A 21,903-nucleotide genomic window follows, 5' to 3' on the forward strand; every position below is an offset into this window, starting at 1 on the left:
TTTCATCTTGGAATATATGTTTGGACTCCCAGAACAAATTTTAACTTTTTTTGGAAAACACAATTAATAAGTAATTTTCCCTCTCCTCTTTTGTCCTCCAAAATGTTTAAAATAACTGTTTACCTGGGGATTATGTGTAGGTGTTGTGAGAAGCCAAAGATGTACAAGACATGGATTTTTGCCCTTTCAAGACCCATAATAAGGGTCACCAGTTAAAGTGAAGTAGTCATATTGTAGCACGATCAGCCTTGAGGCAACCAAGAAATAACTCTTTTAATCAACTCTTAAGAGTCTGTCCTGGGACCTAGTCTTATCAGTCAATCTGTCAAAGCCCTCAACCATGCCCTTCACTTATCAAAAAGAAACCAGTTTTCCATTAAGTTAAAACAAGCAAATCTTTAGTTATCTTCTCCTGCCTCATGTCTCCTTTTCTTTTCCCCAGGTCCTTTTCTCTGGATGCCATACACATTCCTTTTCCCACTCAACTTCTCTTACTTGACCGGTTCTTCTTACTTGGTTATCCCAGCTTCCCATCAGCCCGCAGGAAGTGACTCCCTCCCAACCCCTCATTCCAGGAATCCATCAAACTTGGGTTATATCGTGTACCTTTTATAAATGAGTCTCAATAAAAAAAGCCCAGGATTGCATTCCTAAATTTTATCTTTCTTAAATGCTTCAGCTACACCCAGGGCTTGACTGAGGAGAGGGGAGACTGGGCTCCCAGCCAAGGCGACATTGTCGTGTAATTACAGGCCTCAGGAAGCCCCTGCTGATGAGCTAAAGGAGCAGTAAGGACAGTAGTAAAGGAAGCGAAGCCTGGAAGGAGCCGCCGGTTGGGCCACCGCAGCCAGACAAGGAGCCTCCGCGCCTCCCACGCTCCGGACCCGGGGAGTCACGCTCAGCACCCGGCCAGTCACGCTCAGCTGGGCCAAGATGGCGTCGTCCCGCGGCCGCCTCGGCGTGTGGGGCGGTGCCAGGCGCGTCACGTGACCGTCCCGCGGGCCGCGAGCCCCTCGCTGCCCCTGGCGCGCTCTGGGAGTCGGGTGGCCGCGCGGACCTTGCCCCTGCCCATTAGGGGCGTCCGGTCTAGTGCCCGTACCTCCGCGAGGCTCTCTCTCCGCAGCCGAGGGCGGGAGCGGGGTCGCAAAAGGGGCCCTAGGCCGTGTTGAGGCAAAGGGGCTGCGGGTCAGGGTCCCTGCAGCCGGCGCCCTGGCGGGAGGTCGGAGCCCCCAGCGAGGGGCTGGGCGGGAGGAGACCGCGCGGGCGTCCTGGGGGACGACCAGGTGCTGAGAGCGAGGCTGTTGGGGGAGATTCAGGGCGTTCTGCCTAGGCCATGGGCGCCGTCGGAGACTCGGGGCTCCCCTCGGGGCTTCGACCACTTGGCTTGGGCATTTCACAGGTTTCCCATAGCCATCCAGCCTCGAAGCCTGCAGGATTGAAAAACGGCTTCGACCAAATGCTCTTTTCCCTCTAAGGAGAGGGGAGGGGCTGAGCCCGTCAGCGAGGGGACTCGCGAGGGATGCCCCGGCCCTCGGGGGTAGAAGGAGCAGAGGTTGAAGGAGGCGGCAGGAGCGGAGAGCGCCCTTCTTGACCATCAAATGCTTCCTTCAGTGTTTCTATCTCTGCCGAGTGGGCTTGGCTGCGTTGACCACTTGGGAGGAGGGACGGACGATGCTCAGCGGGCTCTGATCGTGCCGCCTTCATGTGGTTGCTGACGGGAACCCAGGAGGGTATGGGCACGGGGCGCAGCCTCGCCCTCCTCCCTCCCCGCCTCCCAGGCGCGGGAGCTGGAGATGTGGAGACGTGAGGGGACCCGCGGCTGCCCGGGCTTCTCCAGGACTCCACCAGGCACCCGCGCGTCCCTCCGTGCCCGGGGCAGGAGAGACTGGCGTGGGGCTCGGAGGCGGGCGGAAGGGCTGGCGACGAGCAGAGCCGGGGCCCCAGCCTAGCCATGGGGCATAACGGTAGCTGGATTTCCCGAAACTCTAGCGAGCCGCGCAACGCGTCGGGCGCGGAGGCGGCGGGCGCCAACCGCAGCGCGCTCGGAGAGTTCGGCGAGGCGCAGCTGTACCGCCAGTTCACCACCACCGTGCAGGTCGTCATCTTCATAGGCTCGCTGCTCGGTAAGCGGTCCACGGGGGCGCCTCCCCTATATGGCAAAGTGCAGATAGTTGAAGGAGGTTTAAGAATGCCAAGGTAACTACAGGCAAGTTAAGCAGGGACGATCGACTCCAGCCCCACGCTGGAAGCAGAAGAGTTGCGGGAGGGTTTTCTCCCGGCCAGAGGACGGTGCCTGGTCCAGGTGGAGGTCAGCCTCCCCAGGCGGCCCTGGCGGAACGCTTCGGGATGGGCGCAGAGTTGTGCCCCTCATTCCTTACCTCCCGGGTGCCAGGGCTGAACGCCGGCTCTAGCTCTTGTTTACAAACAGCGAGGAACAAAGCTTCTGTTTCATTGCTGATGACTGACGTTGTTTTCCTCTCCCATCTATTCCCTATATGTAAAATTATTTTGAAAGAGCCTTATTTTGCGCGTTTTATGGCTTGCTTCTTCGGAGCATCAACCTGCTGATAAACAAGCCTGTGGAGTTAAACTGTGTTGCCTTCAGATATTTTTAACCCCCCAAACAAAACAAATCCCAGTTAACTTCTCTACCTACGTTTTGCTTGAAGTACAGAATAACGACAGGATGAAAAACACAAAACATCACACATAGCAGTTTTAGGTATTTCTTGTTCTGGGGAGAAAAAGATCACAGGATTGAAATGAACTGTTCGTAAAAAACGTTTGTCCATTAGTATGAGAATTACCAATACTTCTGGTAGCTACTCTTTAAGTGATAAATTATACAATCAGTAGTCCTTTCTATTGAGGTTTGTTGAACATGTTGCATATTACTTGTAAATATGTGGCTTCCCTTCAAATGCAAATTCTTTGATGTGGCATTTATAGGGCTGTAAAAAGATTGTTTGTGGTTATGTGTGATTTTATGGCCAAGAGCAATCTCAAAGTTTCAATGTAGGAATAGCTTACTTTTTTGTAGATGCCTGTGAATTTCCATGGAAACCAAGGTAACTGAAATTAAAAAGACAATGGAAGAATTTTAAGTGTTTGGAATTTCTCTTCATAATTTCTCTGTCATCATCTTGTCTATCATATTTGTCTTCCACTTTTTGTCATGAGGGCATTTTCAAGAGTAAACGTCAATGTGACTATATCTAGATTGTGTGTGTGTGTGTGTGTGTGTGTGTGTGTGTGAAGATGTGTTTTTATGAGTGGAACATTAGATGCATATTAAGAAAGTAAAAGCCTGTGTTGGAAATACTCTCAATATTCATTTAACAAACAACAAATACTGAACAGCTACTAGGTACCAGGCACAATGCATTGTGGATTATTGGGAGTTAAGTTCCAGTATTGTCACATTCACTTAAAGTGTAGATTATTGAGGAGGCAGTAGATGGGCCTTAATTTTTATTTCTGCAGGTTTTCTCATTACTTGGGCCCTCCTAAAAGAGAATTCATTTTCAGAAAAAGTATAAATATTGTGAAATTTCTAGAAATCAAATGTCTGAGAACTTGTGCAAAAGTGAAAGACATTTTTGATTTCATTAAAAGCTTAGCTAAATAGCATTGTCCTGTGAACCTTTTACTTACTGGTATTCTTTTTTTTTTTTTAAAGCTTTTTTTTTTTTTTAAGATTTTTTTATTGGGGAAGAGGAACAGGACTTTATTGGGGAACAATGTGTACTTCCAGGACTTTTTTTTTCCAAGTCAAATTGTTGTCCTTTCAGTCTTAGTTGCAGGGGGCGCAGCCCACCATCCCTTGCGGGTGTCGAGGAATTGAACTGGCAACCTTGTGGTTCAGAGCCCACTGGCCCATGTGGGAATTGAACTGGCAGCCTTCGGAGTTAGGAACATGGAGCTCTAACCACCTGAGCCACCGGGCCAGCGGGCCAGCCTACTTACTGGTATTCTTGATTCATTGTTTTCTGAGGATTTGACCCATATAAACATATCTGGTAATGACAGTTGAGGCTCAGAGCTTAAGTTCCAAAGTCATGTGCAGTCAGTTGCAAGGCAAGTAAACTTGGGAAGCATAATTTTTTGAAGCCTAAAAATAGAGAAAAAAGCACATATTAGGAATAAAAAGCTTTATCATGGAAGAATCTGTAAGGCCGAAAAGTAAATGGAAGTTGGTATCTAGAATAGCCTATGTCTCTGATTAATTTACTTGTTTCCCCTGTCCCGAAACATAGAGGAATTAGTTTTAATTGTTTTCCCTTTATACAAATTCAAATATACTTCCTATATTCTCTAAATAGAATTTTTCATTGGGATTTCCAGAGACCCACTATTACGTGAAAATAATTCTCTGAGGGAGGGGGAAATTTCCCATCTTTTCTGTCATAGTTATTCTGGCTGATCTAATAATTAAATTGACATGAGACGGATCATTAGGAATAAATGACCAAATTTATTACTTGTGTACATACAGGAGTTCCGTAAGAATATAGGACCCGAGGACAGATTGGGAAATTGGGGCCGATATTCCATCTTTAGCTAAGCAGAAAGGGGATAGTGGTTTGGACATTAAAGGGAAGGTAGGCAATTCACAGATACATGAGAAGGAGCAAACATTTGGTAAATAAATTCTTGCCAGGTCACCCAGAAACAATGGGACTCTGTGGTTATTCTGAGAAACGGACTGCCAGGTTCCTTCCTATCTGCCACACTTAATTCATGTTATGGTAAAGTGATGCTTTTCCTGGAGCAGATTTTAAAATCTGAATTCCTTTAGGTAGGTAAGGGGGAGAGTCAAAGGTTCTTCTGCGTCTTTTGTTTCTTAAAAATAATCAGCTTAAAATAATTAATATCCCCAAAAGGCATATTTTGGGGTGGCAAACTCTATTCCCCCTCATTTTTTTTTTTGTACTATCGACATATTACAGCTCTTTTTGTGCCCTGTATTAGGGAAAATCGCCAACAACTTGGAATAACTATAATCCAATCATAGGGAACATTAATTGCTGTGTTGAGAATGAACTCAAATGCATATATTCAAATAATGCCTTTTTGTGGGTTTGTATAAACTAGTGTTTGTCAGCCTTCTTTCTGCAAAATCTTGGGATATCTTCAGATATGCTGTAGATCTTGAAGGAGAGTCAGATAATTTATATTGTCCTTCAGTTAATGTATGGCACATACTACTTTAAGTTGTGAACAGTGTGAAATCAAAGATAAAAGGATTTGGAATAATCATTTCCAATAAACGCTTTGGATCTAACTCTCAAGGTTGATCTTCTCCATTCTCCTTGGATTTACAATCCATGGGTATGGAGAGATGGAACCGTTTCTAGTGCTTCACCTTGAAAAAGGTCAATGGTTGTGACCAAGCCTATTACCGCTAAACTCCTCCTGTACAAATTGGCTGTCATCTGTGCTTATTATCATTGGAGGCATTTAGGAGACTTTTATAAGTAAATTAGCACCGTGGACAAGACCAACAAGTATATATCCCACCCTGAAATTTATTTTAAAATAGAAAATCAGGCTTTCTTCCTCTTGCCAAACCATCATATGTATGGTCCTTATTTTTAAGGTATAGCCCCTTTCCTTACCAACGATCTATAGTGAACCAGTGTGAAATTGATGACTCCAACTAAACATCCAACTTACCTGTGGCCTGATTGCTTCAAGTGGCTATTGAAGTATTCGTTTCAAAGGAAAGGTGAGGAACTGACTTGTTGAATCTGTTTGACAGATAATATGGATAAATACCATTTTTGCTCATGCTTGTTTATAGCCTATAAACAAAACCATATTGGATGTCAGCAGTGTTCATGGTACTTGTTTGACAGAGAAATATATTTGTGCTTTTGATACTAGTTGAAATTAACCAGATAATAGGTGGATAATTCTTGGAGTTCCTGAGTTATATGTTTGACAGAAACAATGTTAATACTAGTTTGTGCTTATAATTCGTAATTACACAGGATGATTTTTAGTTAACCACAATTATAGCCAATAATAATGTAATATCAACAGCCTTATTCTATTTGCTTTTTCTGTTTTTGGTGTGCCTAGAAACCCAGTAGAGTACATCAAGAATAAGATGTTCTGAATTGACCTAAGGAATTGGAAATGGTGAGGTAAATAGTTATCAGTGTGGGTAGGGGAACTCCTAATGTATTGAATCAAATTGCCTCACATTGTCTTTGATGTGACTTACGCATCCCTGTCTTTTCTTTTATAATGTAATATGTTAGGCACAGAAAATCAATAACTTCCATCTGAATGAAACACTTTTGGTAACCCTGTACTTCTCCTTTCTAGGCCTTCAGTATATAGCCTTCTACTTTCTAATTCTTCCTGCAAATTAAATCCTACTGTGAAAACTTAAAAAAACAACAACAACCAGCTTTATTGAGATAAAATTCATATGCTACACAATTCATCTAATTATAGTGTACAATTGAATGGTTTTAGTATATTCACAGAGTTTGCAACTATCACCTCTATTGAATTCCAGAACATTTTTATCACTCCAAAAGAAACCCATTAGCTTCTCATTTCTCCTCAATATTCTGAACCCTAGGCAATCACTGATCTATTTTCTGTCCCAATGGATTTGTCTTTTCTGGACATTTCATATAAATGGAGTTATACAATATGTGGTTCTTTATAATTAGCTTCTTTCATTTAATATAATGTTTCAAGGTTTATCCATGTTGTAGCATATACTTTATTTCCTATTGCTGAATAGTATTCCATTGTATAGATATACCACCTTTTCTTTATCCATTTATCAGTTGATGGATATTTGGGTTGTTTTCACTTTTTTGGCTATTATGAATAATGCTGCTGTGAACATTTGTGTATTTTTTGTGTGGACATACTATTTTTCAGTTCTCTTGGGTATATAGCAAGAGTGAAATTTTTTGGGTCACATGGTAACTCTGTTTATCCTTTTTAGGAACTGCCAGATTGCTCTCCAAAGTGGCTGCATCATTTTACATTGTTACAAGCAGTGTGTGAGGGTTCTAATTTCTCTACCTCCTGTCCAATATTTGTTACTGTTTTTTGTTGTTGTTTTGTTTTGTTATCATTACCATCCTATATAATGAGTGTTAGTGGTATCTCATTGTGGTTTTGATTTGCATTTTTCTAATGACTAATGATGTTGAATATCTTTTCATGTCCTTATTGACCATTTGCATATCTTCTTTGGGGAAGTATCTGTTCAGATCCTTTACCCATTTTAAAATTGGGTTATTTGTCCTGTTGTCACTGAGTTTAAAGTTCCTTATATATTCTGAATACTAGACCTTTATCAGATATGTGATTTGCAAATATATATATTTTTTATTCCGTGGATTGTCTTTTTACTTATTGGTGTCCGTTGAAGCACAAAAATTTAAAATTTTGATGCATGGCAAGTTTTCTAAAAAATTTTGTTGTTGCTTGTACTTTTGGTGTCATTTCTAAGAAACCATTGCCTAATCCAAGGTCATGAAGATTTATTCACATTTTCTTCTAAGAGATTTATAGTTGTAGTTGTTACATTTAGGTCTTTGATCCATTTATGTTAATTTCTGTGTATAGTGTGAGCTGGAGTTCCAAATTTATTCTTTTACATGTGGAGATTCAGGTGTCCCAGCATAATTTTCTGAAAAGGCTCTGATTTCCCTATTGCATTGTTTTGGCACTGTTGTTGATCCTGTGGTGTGGCACTACGGTATTTATCCATATTATCTGTCAAACAGATTCAACAAGTCAGTTCCCCACCTTTTCTTTGATGCCATTGTCTCACTGAAGGATTTTCATAAACCTTTGATGAGGAATAAATAATGTCTTCCTAGATGAAGTCTGGTTAGAGTAAGAATACCTTGGAAGATTAAGGAAAATAGTAAGTGGAATGAGGGAAGAAAACTCAAGAATGTTGATTTCTAATGATCATCTAGGAAGACATTACCTGTGGCCACTTTAGGAAATTCAGAGAGGGCCTTTAATGAGGAAAGACGAGGAGAGCTTTGCTAAAGGGAGATGGATGCTTTCTGTACAACGCAGGTACCCTTGACTTACCTGCCAACATGGTAGCTACAATCAAGAATACTGTTTTAGTCTTACATTTATGCTGGGCTTTATAGTTTATAACATATACCACATTATTCAGTCATAATAACCTTATGAAATAATGCAGGGACATTTTCTGTTTTTATTTTTTTTAGCATACCCCATTGCCCCTAATAGGACTGCCTACCCCCAATGACAAGCGCACATCCGCTGGTGAGCCTCCCTTCCATTATTCATCAGGGTTCTTAGTTGTAAACAACAGACCCTATTGTCAAAAGAAGACACAGCTAATTACAGAAGCATTTAGTAAAGAAAAAATTTTACTTGCTGAGTTGGATTGCAAGGGGGTTCAGCCTTTAGAAGGATTGGCTTGCCAAATGAAATCTAGAATAGGCATTTAAAAGAAATCCACCACAAGATTACCAAGTTTACAGTTACTATGTTCATGGGGGCGGGGGGAAGCAGTTATTTCACATGAGTGTTATAACCTTAAAGATTGTGTCATATCTTCAGATACCTGCACTGCAAAAGTCAATGAAATTATAAAACAATGAAGTTCTTATTAGGAGTCAGTAACTTACGAGAAAGGCTCAAGATGTCATTTATTGTGGGGATCAGAACTAGAAAGAGTGGTCCTGGGTCTTTTTCATGTATGTCTTTATTTTGGGGGAAGAGAGGGGCTCAGGGAACAAAATGTTTGTTTGTTTTTTCCTCCAGAATGTAGCACCTTTTTTTTATAACGCAGCGGAGCAACATACTCGTTTTAGTCTACACCAAACTAGCCAGTTTATAAAGAAAGAAATTTATTACAGATTACTAGGTTGCTTTCAGAATTGAAGGGAGAGCCTGGATGCCAGCGCTAGGGACACACTCAAGAAATATGCACCGTCATACTAATGGTTCTAGCAGAAATCATGAAGCTGTTGTCCTGTACCACCAGTGAGGTAAGGAATTCGCCTCTAGAATCCTAGGATGCAGCTGGCCCAGAAGGAGCAAAGGCATCTCTCACCTCCCTGCACTTACAAGAAAACCTGATGATGGTCCCCAGCACAACCTCACATTAATCACATCTGCTTTCCTAGGGAACAGATGTTGGGCAGAACCTAGATTAAAAGCTTGCACCCTAACTGCAAGGCTGTCTGAAAAGTAGTACTTGTAGCTTCCCAGTCTTAGTAGCAGAGGGTAGCAGATACCTGAAAGATTATGGAGTGAAGATTTAGTGAACTAAACTGTAGTATCTGCTGCTGTCTACCTCGTGTGGTTCATTATATGACCGCCCCTCTCAGTCCTCCCTGTAGCCTCACTCCCACCCTGGGAGACAAGGGAGGCACGTGCTCCAGGCCTTGCTGCTCCCAGGATTCCATTTCCCTGTCCTCAGTGATTCTCTCGGGATGGTCAAGGCCCCAGGCTTGGTCAAAGCCCTTGACATAGAAATGCCGGTAGAGAAGCTCTCTTTTTTCCAAAGGGGCTGTTAAGCAGGGATAAAGGAAGCCAGGAGCTGTCTGCTTAGGAGAGAATAAGGGGAGAGAGAAGCAGAGGGTGAGTGAGAATGGGAGGGGTGGGAAGGGGAGACACAGAAACCAACCTGGTGATATTGAAAGGTCCTGAGCCCGTATTTTCCAATTACGTGAACCAAAAAACCCCAAATCTCCTTTCTGACTTGAACTTGTGTGAATTGGGTTCCTGTCACACACAACAGAAATTATTTGTCTATCTATCTATCTATCTATCTATCTATCTATCTATCTATCTATCTATCTGTCATTTATCTATCTATATCTATCTATCTATCTCAGTGTAGTATTTTTGTCACCATTCGTATCCTCCACTTGGGTAAACAAGTTCAGAGGGGTGGTGCCTTGCTCACTAGCCCACCCTCACAGCAGGCGGGGCCTGATGCCCAGGAAAGAAGAGTGGCTGAAACCCAGAGCCCCGAGACTTGAGCAGGAGCTAGAGACAGGTGGGTAGCTGGACAAGTGCTCACGGACGCTGAGGAGAGCTGTCAGTCTGGCTGTGCGAGAGGTCAGGAGTGGAAGGTCACACTCAGGCCCAGGCATGCGAGGGAGGCTGGAGGCCGTGGGCTTGTCAAAGGCCCCTCCGCGTGCAGAGGCAGAGCCCCGAGGAGTCTGCTGGATCAGAAACACTGCAGCAACGCTCTGGAGTCGGCAGAGCCTCTGACACTTTTTCTCTCAGGAAAACAGCTTTTTTTTTTTTAAAAAAAATCAAGTTATTTACACATAAATAGTTGTTCATAGTTAATTAATATAAAAACTCAGTAACAACAAAAAAATCAAGGTGTGTTGGGAAAGGGAAATACTGCCTTTGTGAGATGTAGCCTCCCAGGGGATGATGAGCTCCACAGTCTCTGGGTCATACGCTGGCCTCCGCTTCCCTGAGTGTCTGGAAGAGCTTCTGGGGAGGTCAGCGGGCAAAGCCATGTGGGTGAGTCCTGGGAAACAGCCCTCCCCACCGTCATACGGGTGGTGTGGATGGAGGCCCAGACATCTGGCAGGAATATGATTGGGGAATGAGCTGCTTTATATTTTCTGCTTTGAATTTCACGATGGCCAGTGTCCAGCTCTCAGGATGGCCTAAGCAGAACACTTCTGGGGTGGGGAGGAGTGGGTGTCCTCCGCTGATCCAAGCTCAGGGCATAGACCGGAGAGCAGGAGCTCTGTTAGCACAAGGTCCAGCCATCCAAGTGCTGGCAAGAATCTGGGCTGGAGTCACACAGGCATTGTCAAGTTTAACAGACAGCACAAAGGCAGGAGGCACAGAGCAGGTGGCAAAAGGTAGAGAGGAGCAAAGCAGAGCTATCTCCCATACCTTCCGAATCACCTTTCAGTTTAACATGTCAAGTTTAATACTGCTAATGACTGTTGTCCTTGCTGTTCTCTCTGCCCTAGAATGTTCTTCCATAGATGCTTCTTGTGGCTGGCTGGTGTTCATCCTTTAAATTGCAGCTCATATGTCACCTCCTCTACAATCTTATCTAAGGTAGTCCCGCCCTCCACTTCTGTCACATTATCCCCTTTATTTCCTCCATAGCACTTATAACCCCAGAAATGACCTTGTTTGTTTGTTCTGTCTCTTTCCGTTAAAATGCAGAGCCATGGGGACAGACACTTTGTCATTACACTGCTTTGTCCTCAATATTTAGAACAGTAGCTGGTATATAGTTGGTGCACAGTAAGTATCGATTGATGGAATGAAATGCTTGGGCTTGGGGCGATTAAACGGAACAATTAGATAAATAGCCACTGTCTTGGTTGGCATAGGGTTTAGAAGCTTTCTGGAAATGAGCATGAATTTTGCCCACAGCTGGGACTCAGACACACACAGTCACATCCAGTGGCCTGGAGCTGTGCTCACAAAAGCCAAATACCGGGAGGGCCAGCTGGGCTGTTGATAGAAAATCCACAAGGACAGAAGTCATAGCCTGATTTAAGTTAGAGCGAGCCTATGAAATAAGACAGGCAGTACTTTGAAGCAGGCAGCGTAATGTGTATGGGGATGTCGCTATAACTTTTAGAGGCTTTTGGATCCTAGACAAAGTCAAAATTATTGCTAGAAGCAGCCTCGGGGCATGGCCCTGCCTATGGGATAGTGGCTGAGAAACTGTTGTCATCAGGTGGCATTTGGCTGCCTGTCCTGAGACAGATGGTGCCTAGATATGTGAGAACAGAGTGGTGCCCTTGAGTTTCTGTCGTCTGTCAGGGAACCGCTCCTTCCACCTGTCTATCCAGGAAGCTCAGTGGTAGAAAAGGGGATGTTGAGTAAGGTCTGGAAACAACAAACAATGTTTTGACTCTAGCCAAGTGTTATGGGTTGAATTATGCACCCCCATCCCCAAAGGCTAGGTAAAGGCCCTAACCCCCAGGACCTCAGAATGTGACCTTTTTTGGAAATAGGGTCATTGCAGATGTCATTACTTCAGGTCATACTAGAGTCAGGTGGGTCCTTCATCCAACATGACTGGTGTCCTTATAAGGAGGCCACATGAAGACAGACACAGACAGGGAGGACACTGTGAGATGAGGGCAGAGTTTGGAGTTAAGCTGCTGCAAGCCAGGGGACACCAAAGATTGCTGGCAAGGTACCCAAAGCTACAAAGAGGCCAGGAAGGATTCCCCTACAGGTTTCAGAGGGAGCACGGCCTTGCCAACACCTTGATTTCAGATGTCTAGCTTTCGTAACTGTGAGTCAGTAAGTTTCTGTTGTTTTAAGCCACCCAGATTGTGGTGCTTTGTAATGGCAGTCCTCGTAAACTCACATGCCGTACCAATACAACCAGCAAATATCAGGTTGAAAACCCTGATATTTGCACAATTGAATGCAGTGGGTTTTACAAAAGAGTCAAAGCCAGTGGCATAAAGGCTGGTCATCACTTATTCCATCCACTGGTGTGCCCACAGCTTGCAGCACCTTTTTAAAAAATTAAACTTTTTATTTTGAGATAATTGTAGATTCCTGTGCTCTTGTAAGAAATAATACAGAGACAGGCTGTGTACCCTTTACCCAGTTTCCCCTAATAGTACATGTGTGGTACTGTACTTGTGTATGGGGGGATAGTATCAGAACCAGGATATTGACATACAGTCAAGATACAGAACATTTCTATCACTGTGTGGATTCCTCTTGTTGCCCTTTTATGTCCACATCCACGTTCCTCTTTCCCCCACCGCCTTCTTAAGTCTTGGCAACCATTAATCTCATCTTCATTTTGATAATTTTGGCATTATATAAATGGAATAATATAAGTTATTGTATAAATGGAATAATGTAGTGTTTAACCTTTTGGGATTGAATTTTTTTTTCACCTAGTATAATTCCCTGGAAATTTATCCAAATTGGTGCATGTATCCATGTTTGTTCCTTTGTATTTCAATTCCGTTTATATGACCTTCTTGAATAAAAGCATGGGTAACTCTGCAACTTTTCTGATTATTCTTCAGGAACAAAACACTCAGTTTAGTGCAGTAGTCCCCCTGTATTCACAGTTTTAATTTCCGAGTTTCAGTTACCCGCAGTCAGCTGCCATCCAAAAACACTAAATGGAAATTCCAGAAATAAACAATCATTTTTAAACTGAGTGCCGTCTGTGTAGCAGGATGAAATCTCACGACATCCTGCAATGTCCCATCCAGGATGTGAATCATCCCTTGTCCAGCGTCTCCATACTGTACCTACTCCCCCCGTTACTTGGCAGCCCTCTCATTTATCAGCTCGACTGTTTCAGTATCGTAGTGTTGGTGTTCACGTAACCCTTTTTTACTTAATAATGCCACATTCACGTAACTTTGGTATATAGCATATTGTTATAATTGTTCTATTTTATTATTAGTTACTGTTATTAATCTTTTACTGTGCCTAATTTATAAATTAAAGTTTGTCATAGGTACGTATTGGAAAAAAATATAGTATATACAGGGTTCTGTACTACCCATGGTTTCAGGCATCCACTGGGGGTCTTGGAACATATTTCCTGTGGTTAAAGGAGGACAACTGTATATAATATGTGCAGTCTGGTGAAAGAGGCAAAGCACCAAACTTGATTGAAAATGAAAAATTCTCCCCTCCCCACAAACTTCAGTCCAGCTTGTTGCCTGGGAGAAGTTTGAAGTTGGACAGAGGATCTGATCAGCTTCCTTCCCCATCTTGAGCATCTGACCAAGATTTCTTGGCCTTCCAGGCTTGGAGCTGAGGTGGGACTTCATGGTGTAGGCGTGGAGGAGGGAGATATAGTAGGAGCAGAAAAGGCCAAAGAAGACAGATCCTGTTGTAAGTGGTTTCATGCTGTCTGGACTGTCACGTGTCCTCTGATGGTACTAACGTGCTCTCATATTCTTGGTTAGTAGCTTACTCTGTCCTCAGCCCATGACTGCTGTTGGACCTCCAGCTTCTCTCTGCTGAGGACTATTTGCCCCTGCACTGATACTTGGACAAGTCCTGACATGACCTTATGCCATTGCTCTCAACCTTGGTCCATCTCCAGTACAAGGGAACACACATGCATCCTTGACCCTGGTAAATTCCGGGAGTGTGGCATGCCTACTCTAGCCTCTTCTTGGAGCAACTCATCAGCCCATCTCTTGTCCTTCAGGTTTTCAGACAGGAGCCAGTCACAATTCACTATGAATCCAATTGCAGGGACCACATATTAAGTAGTCTGCATGGGATTGTTGGAGCACTCTTACTAGGCTTGAGGGGAAAGACGGCACCACCACCTCCCCTGGTCCCCTACTTCTTGCCTGGCTGGATCAGACTCTGTGCCCACCACAGCTCTCTGCTTATTCTTTTATATCCTGCAGATGGCTGAAGTTTCAAGTATGATAACCACTTGACCATAACCGAAAAAATTTGTGTCCTGATCTGACACGTTACTTTGGTATACTCTATCTATTGCATCTTGATGCCTTGATAGATTTTTGTTTTTCAATTCCAGTGACAAAATAGTATGTTAAGTTAGAACTACTTTTTTTCTACTTAAAATTCATGAAGCAATTTTTTCCAATTCTCCACATACCTCTTGACATCAGTAACTGCTTTTACTTGAAACATTTTTTTTAAAAAAGATTTTATTGGGGAAGGGGAACAGGACTTTATTGGGGAACAGTGTGTACTTCCAGGCCTTTTTTCCAAGTCAAGTTGTTGTCCTTTCAATCTTAGTTGTAGAGGGTGCCGTTCAGCTTCAAGTTGTTGTCCTTTCAGTCTTAGTTGTGGAAGGCGCAGCTCAGCTGCAGGTCCAGTTGCCATTTCTAGTTGCAGGGGGCACAGCCCACCATCCCTTGTGGGAGTCAAGGAATCGAAGTGGCAACCTTGTGCTTGTGGTTGAGAGGATGCGCTCCAACCAACTGAGCCATCTGGGAGCTCAGCGGCAGCTCAGCTCAAGGTGCCCTGTTCAATTTTTAGTTGCAGGGGGCACTGCCCACCATCCCTTGCGGGACTCGAGGAATCAAACTGGCAACTTTGTAGTTGAGAGCCCACTGGCCCATGTGGGAATTGAACCAGCAGCCTTCAGAGTTAGGAGCATGGAGCTCTAACCGCCTGAGCCACCGGGCTGGCCCACTTCAAACATTTTTGGAGCCACCTGTTTTTCAGGGCCCATCATCATTTCTCAGCTGTGTGAGTGAGATACTGCATCTTTTTTTTAAAATCATGAATGATGTAGCCACTGAAATTTCAACCTAAGTCACGGGTAACCATTCTGATTTCTTTAGGACAGTTCCTCCCCACTATTTGTCTGATTGCCCTTCACAAACTCCATGACATAATTGTGTATAGCTTTTTAATGAGATCTTATAAAATATAACCAGGAATGATGAATAATACAGTTGCTTCCTTTTTTACTTATTCCATAAGGTGATCTTTATAAGAAGCCCAAAGAAATATATATATATATATGTATAAAATATGTATATTTTAATACACATAATACATGTAATTACATGTAATTTAATACATGTAATATATATATATATATATTTATTATTAGTTCCAGGTGTACAAAACAACAGTGATTAGACATTTACACCCCTCACAAAGTGATAACCCCAACAAGTCTGCTACACTTCTGACTCCGTACACAGCTATTACAGTACCACTGACTATATTCCCTGTGCTGTACTTTACATCCCGTGACTATTTTGTAACTACCAATTTGTACTTCCTACTCCCTTCACCTTTCTCACCTATCCGCACCCCCCCCCATCTAGCAACCATGAGTCTATTTCTGTTTTGTTTGTTTGTTTATTCTGTTCTTTGGATTACACATATAAGTGAGATCATATGGTATTTGTCTTTCTCTTTCTGACTTACTTCACTTAGCCAAAGTAATATTGATTGAGGTAATTTTAGGTCATTGTGACTTCTGCAAACCAAATTACAAATAAAGTAACTTATTACTTGTTCCAAATAAAACAATTCCGATAATGCCTTGTATTGAGAGTGACTTTGTATTTTCTGAGTGAGAATGTTTGAGGACACCTCTGCCTTGTGTTAGGGGCTATGTGATATTCACTCCCTGGTTCCCTGGGCATCCCTGTGTGGGCTTATTTGCACCTTTAATTACAGCTACTTTTTATTGGGGCCTCCTGTGTAGTTTCTTAGGACAAGAAACACTTCTAAAGGTTGCTAAATGGAAAGGAAAGAATAACTCTCTGAAGTCAACCTGAGTGTGAATTTAATTTCCAGGAACACAAAGTTCAGGCGAGACTCAAGCAGAGACGAAATAATCAAATTTTGCTTTCCAGACCCTCTCATTGATTGATGAGAATAGTACCTTTTGTATTTGTCCTGTTGTTTCTGTGGTCTTCTCCCAAGGCTGCAAATCCTTAGCAGCAATGATTCTACAAATTATCAGAAGCCCTAAAATGAAGCTTTCTGCCTCTGCCCCGTGAAGGGGCAGTATTAGGGACTAGAGGGTTAATTACCTATTTCTCTGCAGGATGCTGTTATTGTTAGGATTGGATGGGACTTTTCTCTGAAAAGCATTAAATCATTTTTGTTAGTAATAAGTCAGTGGGCTCTAGCTGGTAAGGATCACAGCAAGTGCTGAGAAAGGGAGAATTCTCCCCTGGTCCTGCTGTTGGGTGGTGGGTTGGTTGAATGTTGGTAAATCACTTTGCCTCCCTTTTGTAATTGTAATTGCAAGGCAGAGATTCTTAAACTTAGTGTGCATAAAACTCACTTGTGAAAAATGCACATTCCTGAGTTCCACCATCAGAAATTTTGTTTCAGTGGGTTTGAGATGGGGTCTTGGAGTCTGTATGTTTAATGAACGTGCTATATGATTTTGATACTGGTGCTTCATACTTTCACATTGATCGAAGGATGCCCAACTGAAATCTTAGTGTCTGTGGAGATGACAGGTGAGCATCTCCCCAGGAGTCAAGCAATGAGGGTAGATGTCAGGAGGAGGGAATGGAGAAGACTTGTTATTTAAGGTAAGTGCTCGAATCATTAGAAGACTTTTTAAACTCCTATGGGAGTACTAGCATTGCCTTCAGCCAACTTATTCTTGTAAAGAGTGGTTGGAATGGGGAGGATGTGAGAATTTAATTTGGGGATTATTGGCATCAGTTCTACCCATATTTTAATAGCTAGTGTTCTTAAGGTATGAAGGAAATATAGAAAAAATAGAGACTCTAAGTATGATTAGTCAGGGCCTCTTCTCAAATCTGACTTAGACCCTTACCTCAGAATTTTGTGAATGAAATCATCTAATTTCCTAATTCTGCCCCTGCTAACCATCTCCATCTCAATCCCTATCCTATAAATAGTAACTAAATTATTTATTCAAAAAGGCAGGAGGGGGGTTTCTGATGGTGCGTTTTGAGGTATATCCTTTTATAAAAGGCGTGGTGGGGTTATGTGACTACCCCCCTTATCTTTAGGTGCTCCTTCCCTACCTCTCCATCTCATATCTCAGTAGAGCACTTCAGCTGGAATTCTTGGCTGTCAGAAACATGATAGAACTATCTGAAGCTACATAAATTGGAAAACATGAAATCATCTGTCTGCTTGATCTATGCAGAATTAAAAAAATCACAGCATTTTCATTGAAATTGAAATTAAAAATTTAGACAATGTGCACCATCTCACTGGAACTCGTTCCATACCACTCCTAGTGCTTTGGATCCCTCTTGCCTTCAGCCATTGGATGCTTCACCTTCTTCTGGAATTTCTTGATACCTTAATAATTAAGGCCTTGAAATTCCACCCACCTGCTACCAGCCTGGACTTCCCAGTGTCCCTGCGATATTTGAAGCCTGAATGTGTCGTCCTAATATCAAGTATGTGTGCAGCCACTCTCCCAAACTGGGAAACTAAGGCTTTATCAAAAGAGCCATAAAGTATAGATGTGGGAACACACATAAGGTAGTTAAGGGTCATTTTCAGCTTGGCACAAAAAGGAACAGAGGGGGCAAGTGGGTGATCAGAAGGACCCATTTAGAGCTATTTGATTTTTGGGACAATTATGACTAATTCGCACGCAAATCTCATTAGAATATGAACAAGGGAGCGTGTGGGCAGCTTTAAAAGTACACTCCAATTTGGTCTGCTTGTTAGGCCTTCTTATTGTTAATATCAGGCGTCTTTAATTTTGATTGTGGGATCTTTGTGCACGATCTCCAGTTACAGGATGCAAAAGCTAGCTTAAAGCTCCGCGTCCCCCTTTTAATCTGAACATGAGCCTTGTGTTGTTGGGGAGTTTGGTATGTAGGTTGAACTGAACTCACATATTATCCTATTGACTTCATAGTAACATCAATATGTTGACTCAGCGTTGAATTTAGACATCTACTAAAACTCCCGAGTCTTTACTTCGTGTGCTGCTGTTAATGCTTCTTTTTCATTATCCTTGTCTTTATTCAATTTAGGAGCCTGGATTAGCACTTTAATTTTATCATCATTTTAATTCATCTAAATTTAACTAAAATGTTTTAGTATTTTGTATCCATATATTAATTTTTTTTGGGGGGGGAGTCCTGATTATGTCATTATTTCACTCAGTCATACTAGCTATGTATCTTTTGTATTGGTGTCTAAATCATCAATAAAAAAAGTTTTGAATGATCTAGGGAGAGAAGGTTGGAGGTCTTGTCACCAGAGAGTGGCAAATCCAGGTTAATTTTTATTCACTAGTCAAAACCCTTTTGGAATAATTGTTAAACCAATTATGAATGCGTTGAATAGAACTATCACCCAACCTCCATTTCTTTATCTTGTTTACAAAAATATTTTGAGACATCTTATCAGATACTGTACTGAAACCCAGATACACTAAGTCTACTGCATCTTCTAGGCTTACTGATAGAAGAAAATAAGGAGAATCTACATGATTTATTCTTAATGCATCCATGTTGGCTTCTACTGATTACATGTGGCCTCCCTGTTAATAATTTATTCTAGCAACAGGTTGACAATGTTAATTTTGCTGTATTTTTCTTCTTCCCCATTTCCCTGCCTCCAGTCTTCTGATTCCTTTCCTATCCTCCCTAATTCCTTAAAAGTTCTCCAGGGTTAGTCTGGAATAGTGCTTCTCAAGCTTCAATGTGCAAAGGAATCTGCTAGGTATCTTGCTACAATGTAGGTTCAGATTCAGGCGTTCTGTCTGGAGTGGGGCCTGAGATTCTGCATTTCTAACAAACCTCTAGGTGCTGTTTGTCCTCGGACTCCATGTGGAGTAGCTAGGAGCTAGAAAACTTGTAGAAGAGGGAGACCTACATTGGAGTGCTCCTGTAGAGCAGGAAGGAGGGCTGGTGGATAATGCTATCAAGTTCTTGTTCCCACACTTACAGCACTTACAAATCCATCAGCATCTGTATTCTTCAACAGTTATCTCCGATTCCTTTATCTTCAATGTCTCTTGCTCCCACTGGCTCCTTTGCCTCATCCTTTTCAAGGCCCCCCACCCCTGACCCATAGTGCCTTTCTTCCTTCTTCAGTTTGTAGTTAGGCTTTCTGGGAGAACAACCTTAAATTTTACACTTTCATTTCATCCTGTCCCGATTATTCCTCATTCAGCACCTCTTATTGTGTCACTGTCCTCTTTGGAACCTTCCCTGACCCCCCCATAGCTCCTTATGGTGACATCCCACAACCTGGCTCCTGTTTCCCACTCCAGGTCATCCATTACATGGTCACATCAGGAATTCCAAACTACCCGTGGTTCTCAGGGCACATTATTCTCTTTCTAGTCTCCTTGCCTTAGCTTTTGTTATTCCTTCATCCACAGATGCTCTTCCCTTCCTTATCTTCTCTCACTCTTCGTCCTTTCACTCTGTCTCCCCTTAGAAACTGAAGCTCCTATCTCTGCTTATATTTATTATGTACATAATTCTAAATGAAATGAGGGGTGCTGGTGCTTTCCCCTTGAGGCTGCAGTGGTAACTGTGGTCTTATTGTAAGGAAGTATTATCCTGACATGATGGTGGCCAGTCTTATTGAAGCATTTTAAAGATACCAAGTCACTTGGTAAAGTCACTGTTAATCTTATTTTATTTTTTTAAGTAGGGTGCAGCTCACAATGGCCCATGCAGGGATCGAACTGGCAACCTTGGTGCCACCAGCATCACGCTCTAACCAACTGAGCTAACCGGCCACCCCATCAATCTTATTTTAAAAAGGATTTTAACTATCACTCTGTAAATGAAGAGGAAAAAGAATAAATTTGATTAGTTTAATCATTGTGTGAATTTGTCTAGGTGACTTACACAATATCACTGACATGATAGCTTAAAGAGAATGAAGAAATAAAATGAAAATAATACGTTTTATCAGATGTGAACATTTTCGCTAATGTGGTCCACAGAGACAGTGATGGATGGTAGGGTTTTCACATGATAACTCAGAACTTTGACAACATCTTGCGTTGGCCACCCTTGAGAGCAGTGACAGAGAGCGTCATGTGCTGGCTTAGAGAGTGGCCTCATGCAAATTGCTAAGCTAAGTGGGGTTTCTTGACAGTAACAGGGAGTAGAGATGGAGAGCTGCCTGAAAAGATGCAGATACTGAAGCCTTGATGGATTCTTGGCTGATTATTCAAGCTGTAGATGCCTAGGACTTGAAATAAATTAAGTCCAAGAGAAACTAGGCTATTGCCAAATAAAAATTTTTAATAAAATTTAAAGATATTTCCCATAGCTGTGGTCAGGATTTCTCAGGCAACAGATGCAATTTGTTATCAGATGCGTTGTTGCTAGGGTACTTGCAGATATGAGAAGGGACAGCAAAAGGTGGAATTTGAAGGGTGAAGAGACTTAAAACCTTCCTTGCGAAATGGTCTTAATGTGTCTGTTTTAGAGATAAGTCTTAATCCTTTGTACACAGTAAGTGTTTTGTACATGTGTGTAGAGTGACTATAAAATATGTGAAATATTTAAAACTAAATGAAGGAAAACTCTTTGCTTTATTAAGGAGCCGTGCTTTGTAGTGTGGTTTTGTGCCTGCTGGATCACAGCATGTCCTAGATTCCTGTGACTGTAGAGAAAGTCACGCAAACAATTGAGAATTGTCAGCTTCGTTAAGGAGATAGCATGTGTTGATATAATTTCCTTTTCCCCAGGGATATGGAACTGGCACTGAATTATTTTCTGACTGAAATGCCGAGAGTGGGAGCTTTGGTCTCCATTCTTTTCACTGATTTCCTGGCCAGTCTATCTCTAAGTAATGACTCTCTTGGTTTATGTTGCCTTTCAGCAAAATACGTTTGATTCCAACTGAATGCTGACTCTGGTAGGTTGCCCCGAAAACCAAGACACCATGACCAGAGCTAGAGGCACTATTTTAAGTTATGAAAGCTCATAGTCATAATAGTTTATTTTGTGAAATAGCACTTGGCCATGCCAAACTTGTTCCTCTTTTGAGGATAATGTTCCTGGGATTCAAAACAGGACTTTATATAAGACCAGTGTTGGGGGCCACAGGGTTCTAGAATCAGAGAGTTCTGTGTGTAAGTCCTGGTTCTGTTGCTTGCTAGCATTTTGTCCTTGGGCCTGGTTTTATTATTTTTAAAATAACCTTTTTTCCCTCATTGTAAAGTAGTAAATAATTTAGAAAACATAAAAAGTTACAAAGAATAAGTATTCATATGATGTATGAGCATTTCCTGATATCATTAAACATTCTTTAAAGCACCATTTCATACTTTTATATGGTAGTCAAATATTTAGTCATTTAACCGTTCTTATATTTTGGACATTGAGGGTGTTTCTTGGTTAAACCATGATGAATAGCGCTGTGACGAATATCTTTTTTTTTTTTTTTTAAGATTTTATTGGGGAACAGTGTGTACTTCCAGGACTTTTTTCCAAGTCAAGTTGTTGT

At 42.2% G+C, this 21,903-nt stretch overlaps 1 protein-coding gene across 1 annotated transcript in view; it reads left to right on the forward strand.

Annotated features, from left to right (window-relative positions):
- Positions 1–988: 988 nt before the first annotated feature.
- Positions 989–21,903, forward strand: part of GPR176 (G protein-coupled receptor 176) — an 84,565-nt gene continuing 63,650 nt past the window's right edge. The window contains exon 1 of the mRNA XM_019725512.2: positions 989–2,123. Coding sequence (XP_019581071.2) covers positions 1,952–2,123 — 172 coding nt within the window. The 5' untranslated portion in view covers positions 989–1,951. The remainder of the gene's footprint in view (positions 2,124–21,903) is intronic.

The sequence above is a fragment of the Rhinolophus sinicus genome, linkage group LG03 (genome assembly GCF_036562045.2).
Source record: "Rhinolophus sinicus isolate RSC01 linkage group LG03, ASM3656204v1, whole genome shotgun sequence".
NCBI lineage: Eukaryota > Metazoa > Chordata > Mammalia > Chiroptera > Rhinolophidae > Rhinolophus > Rhinolophus sinicus.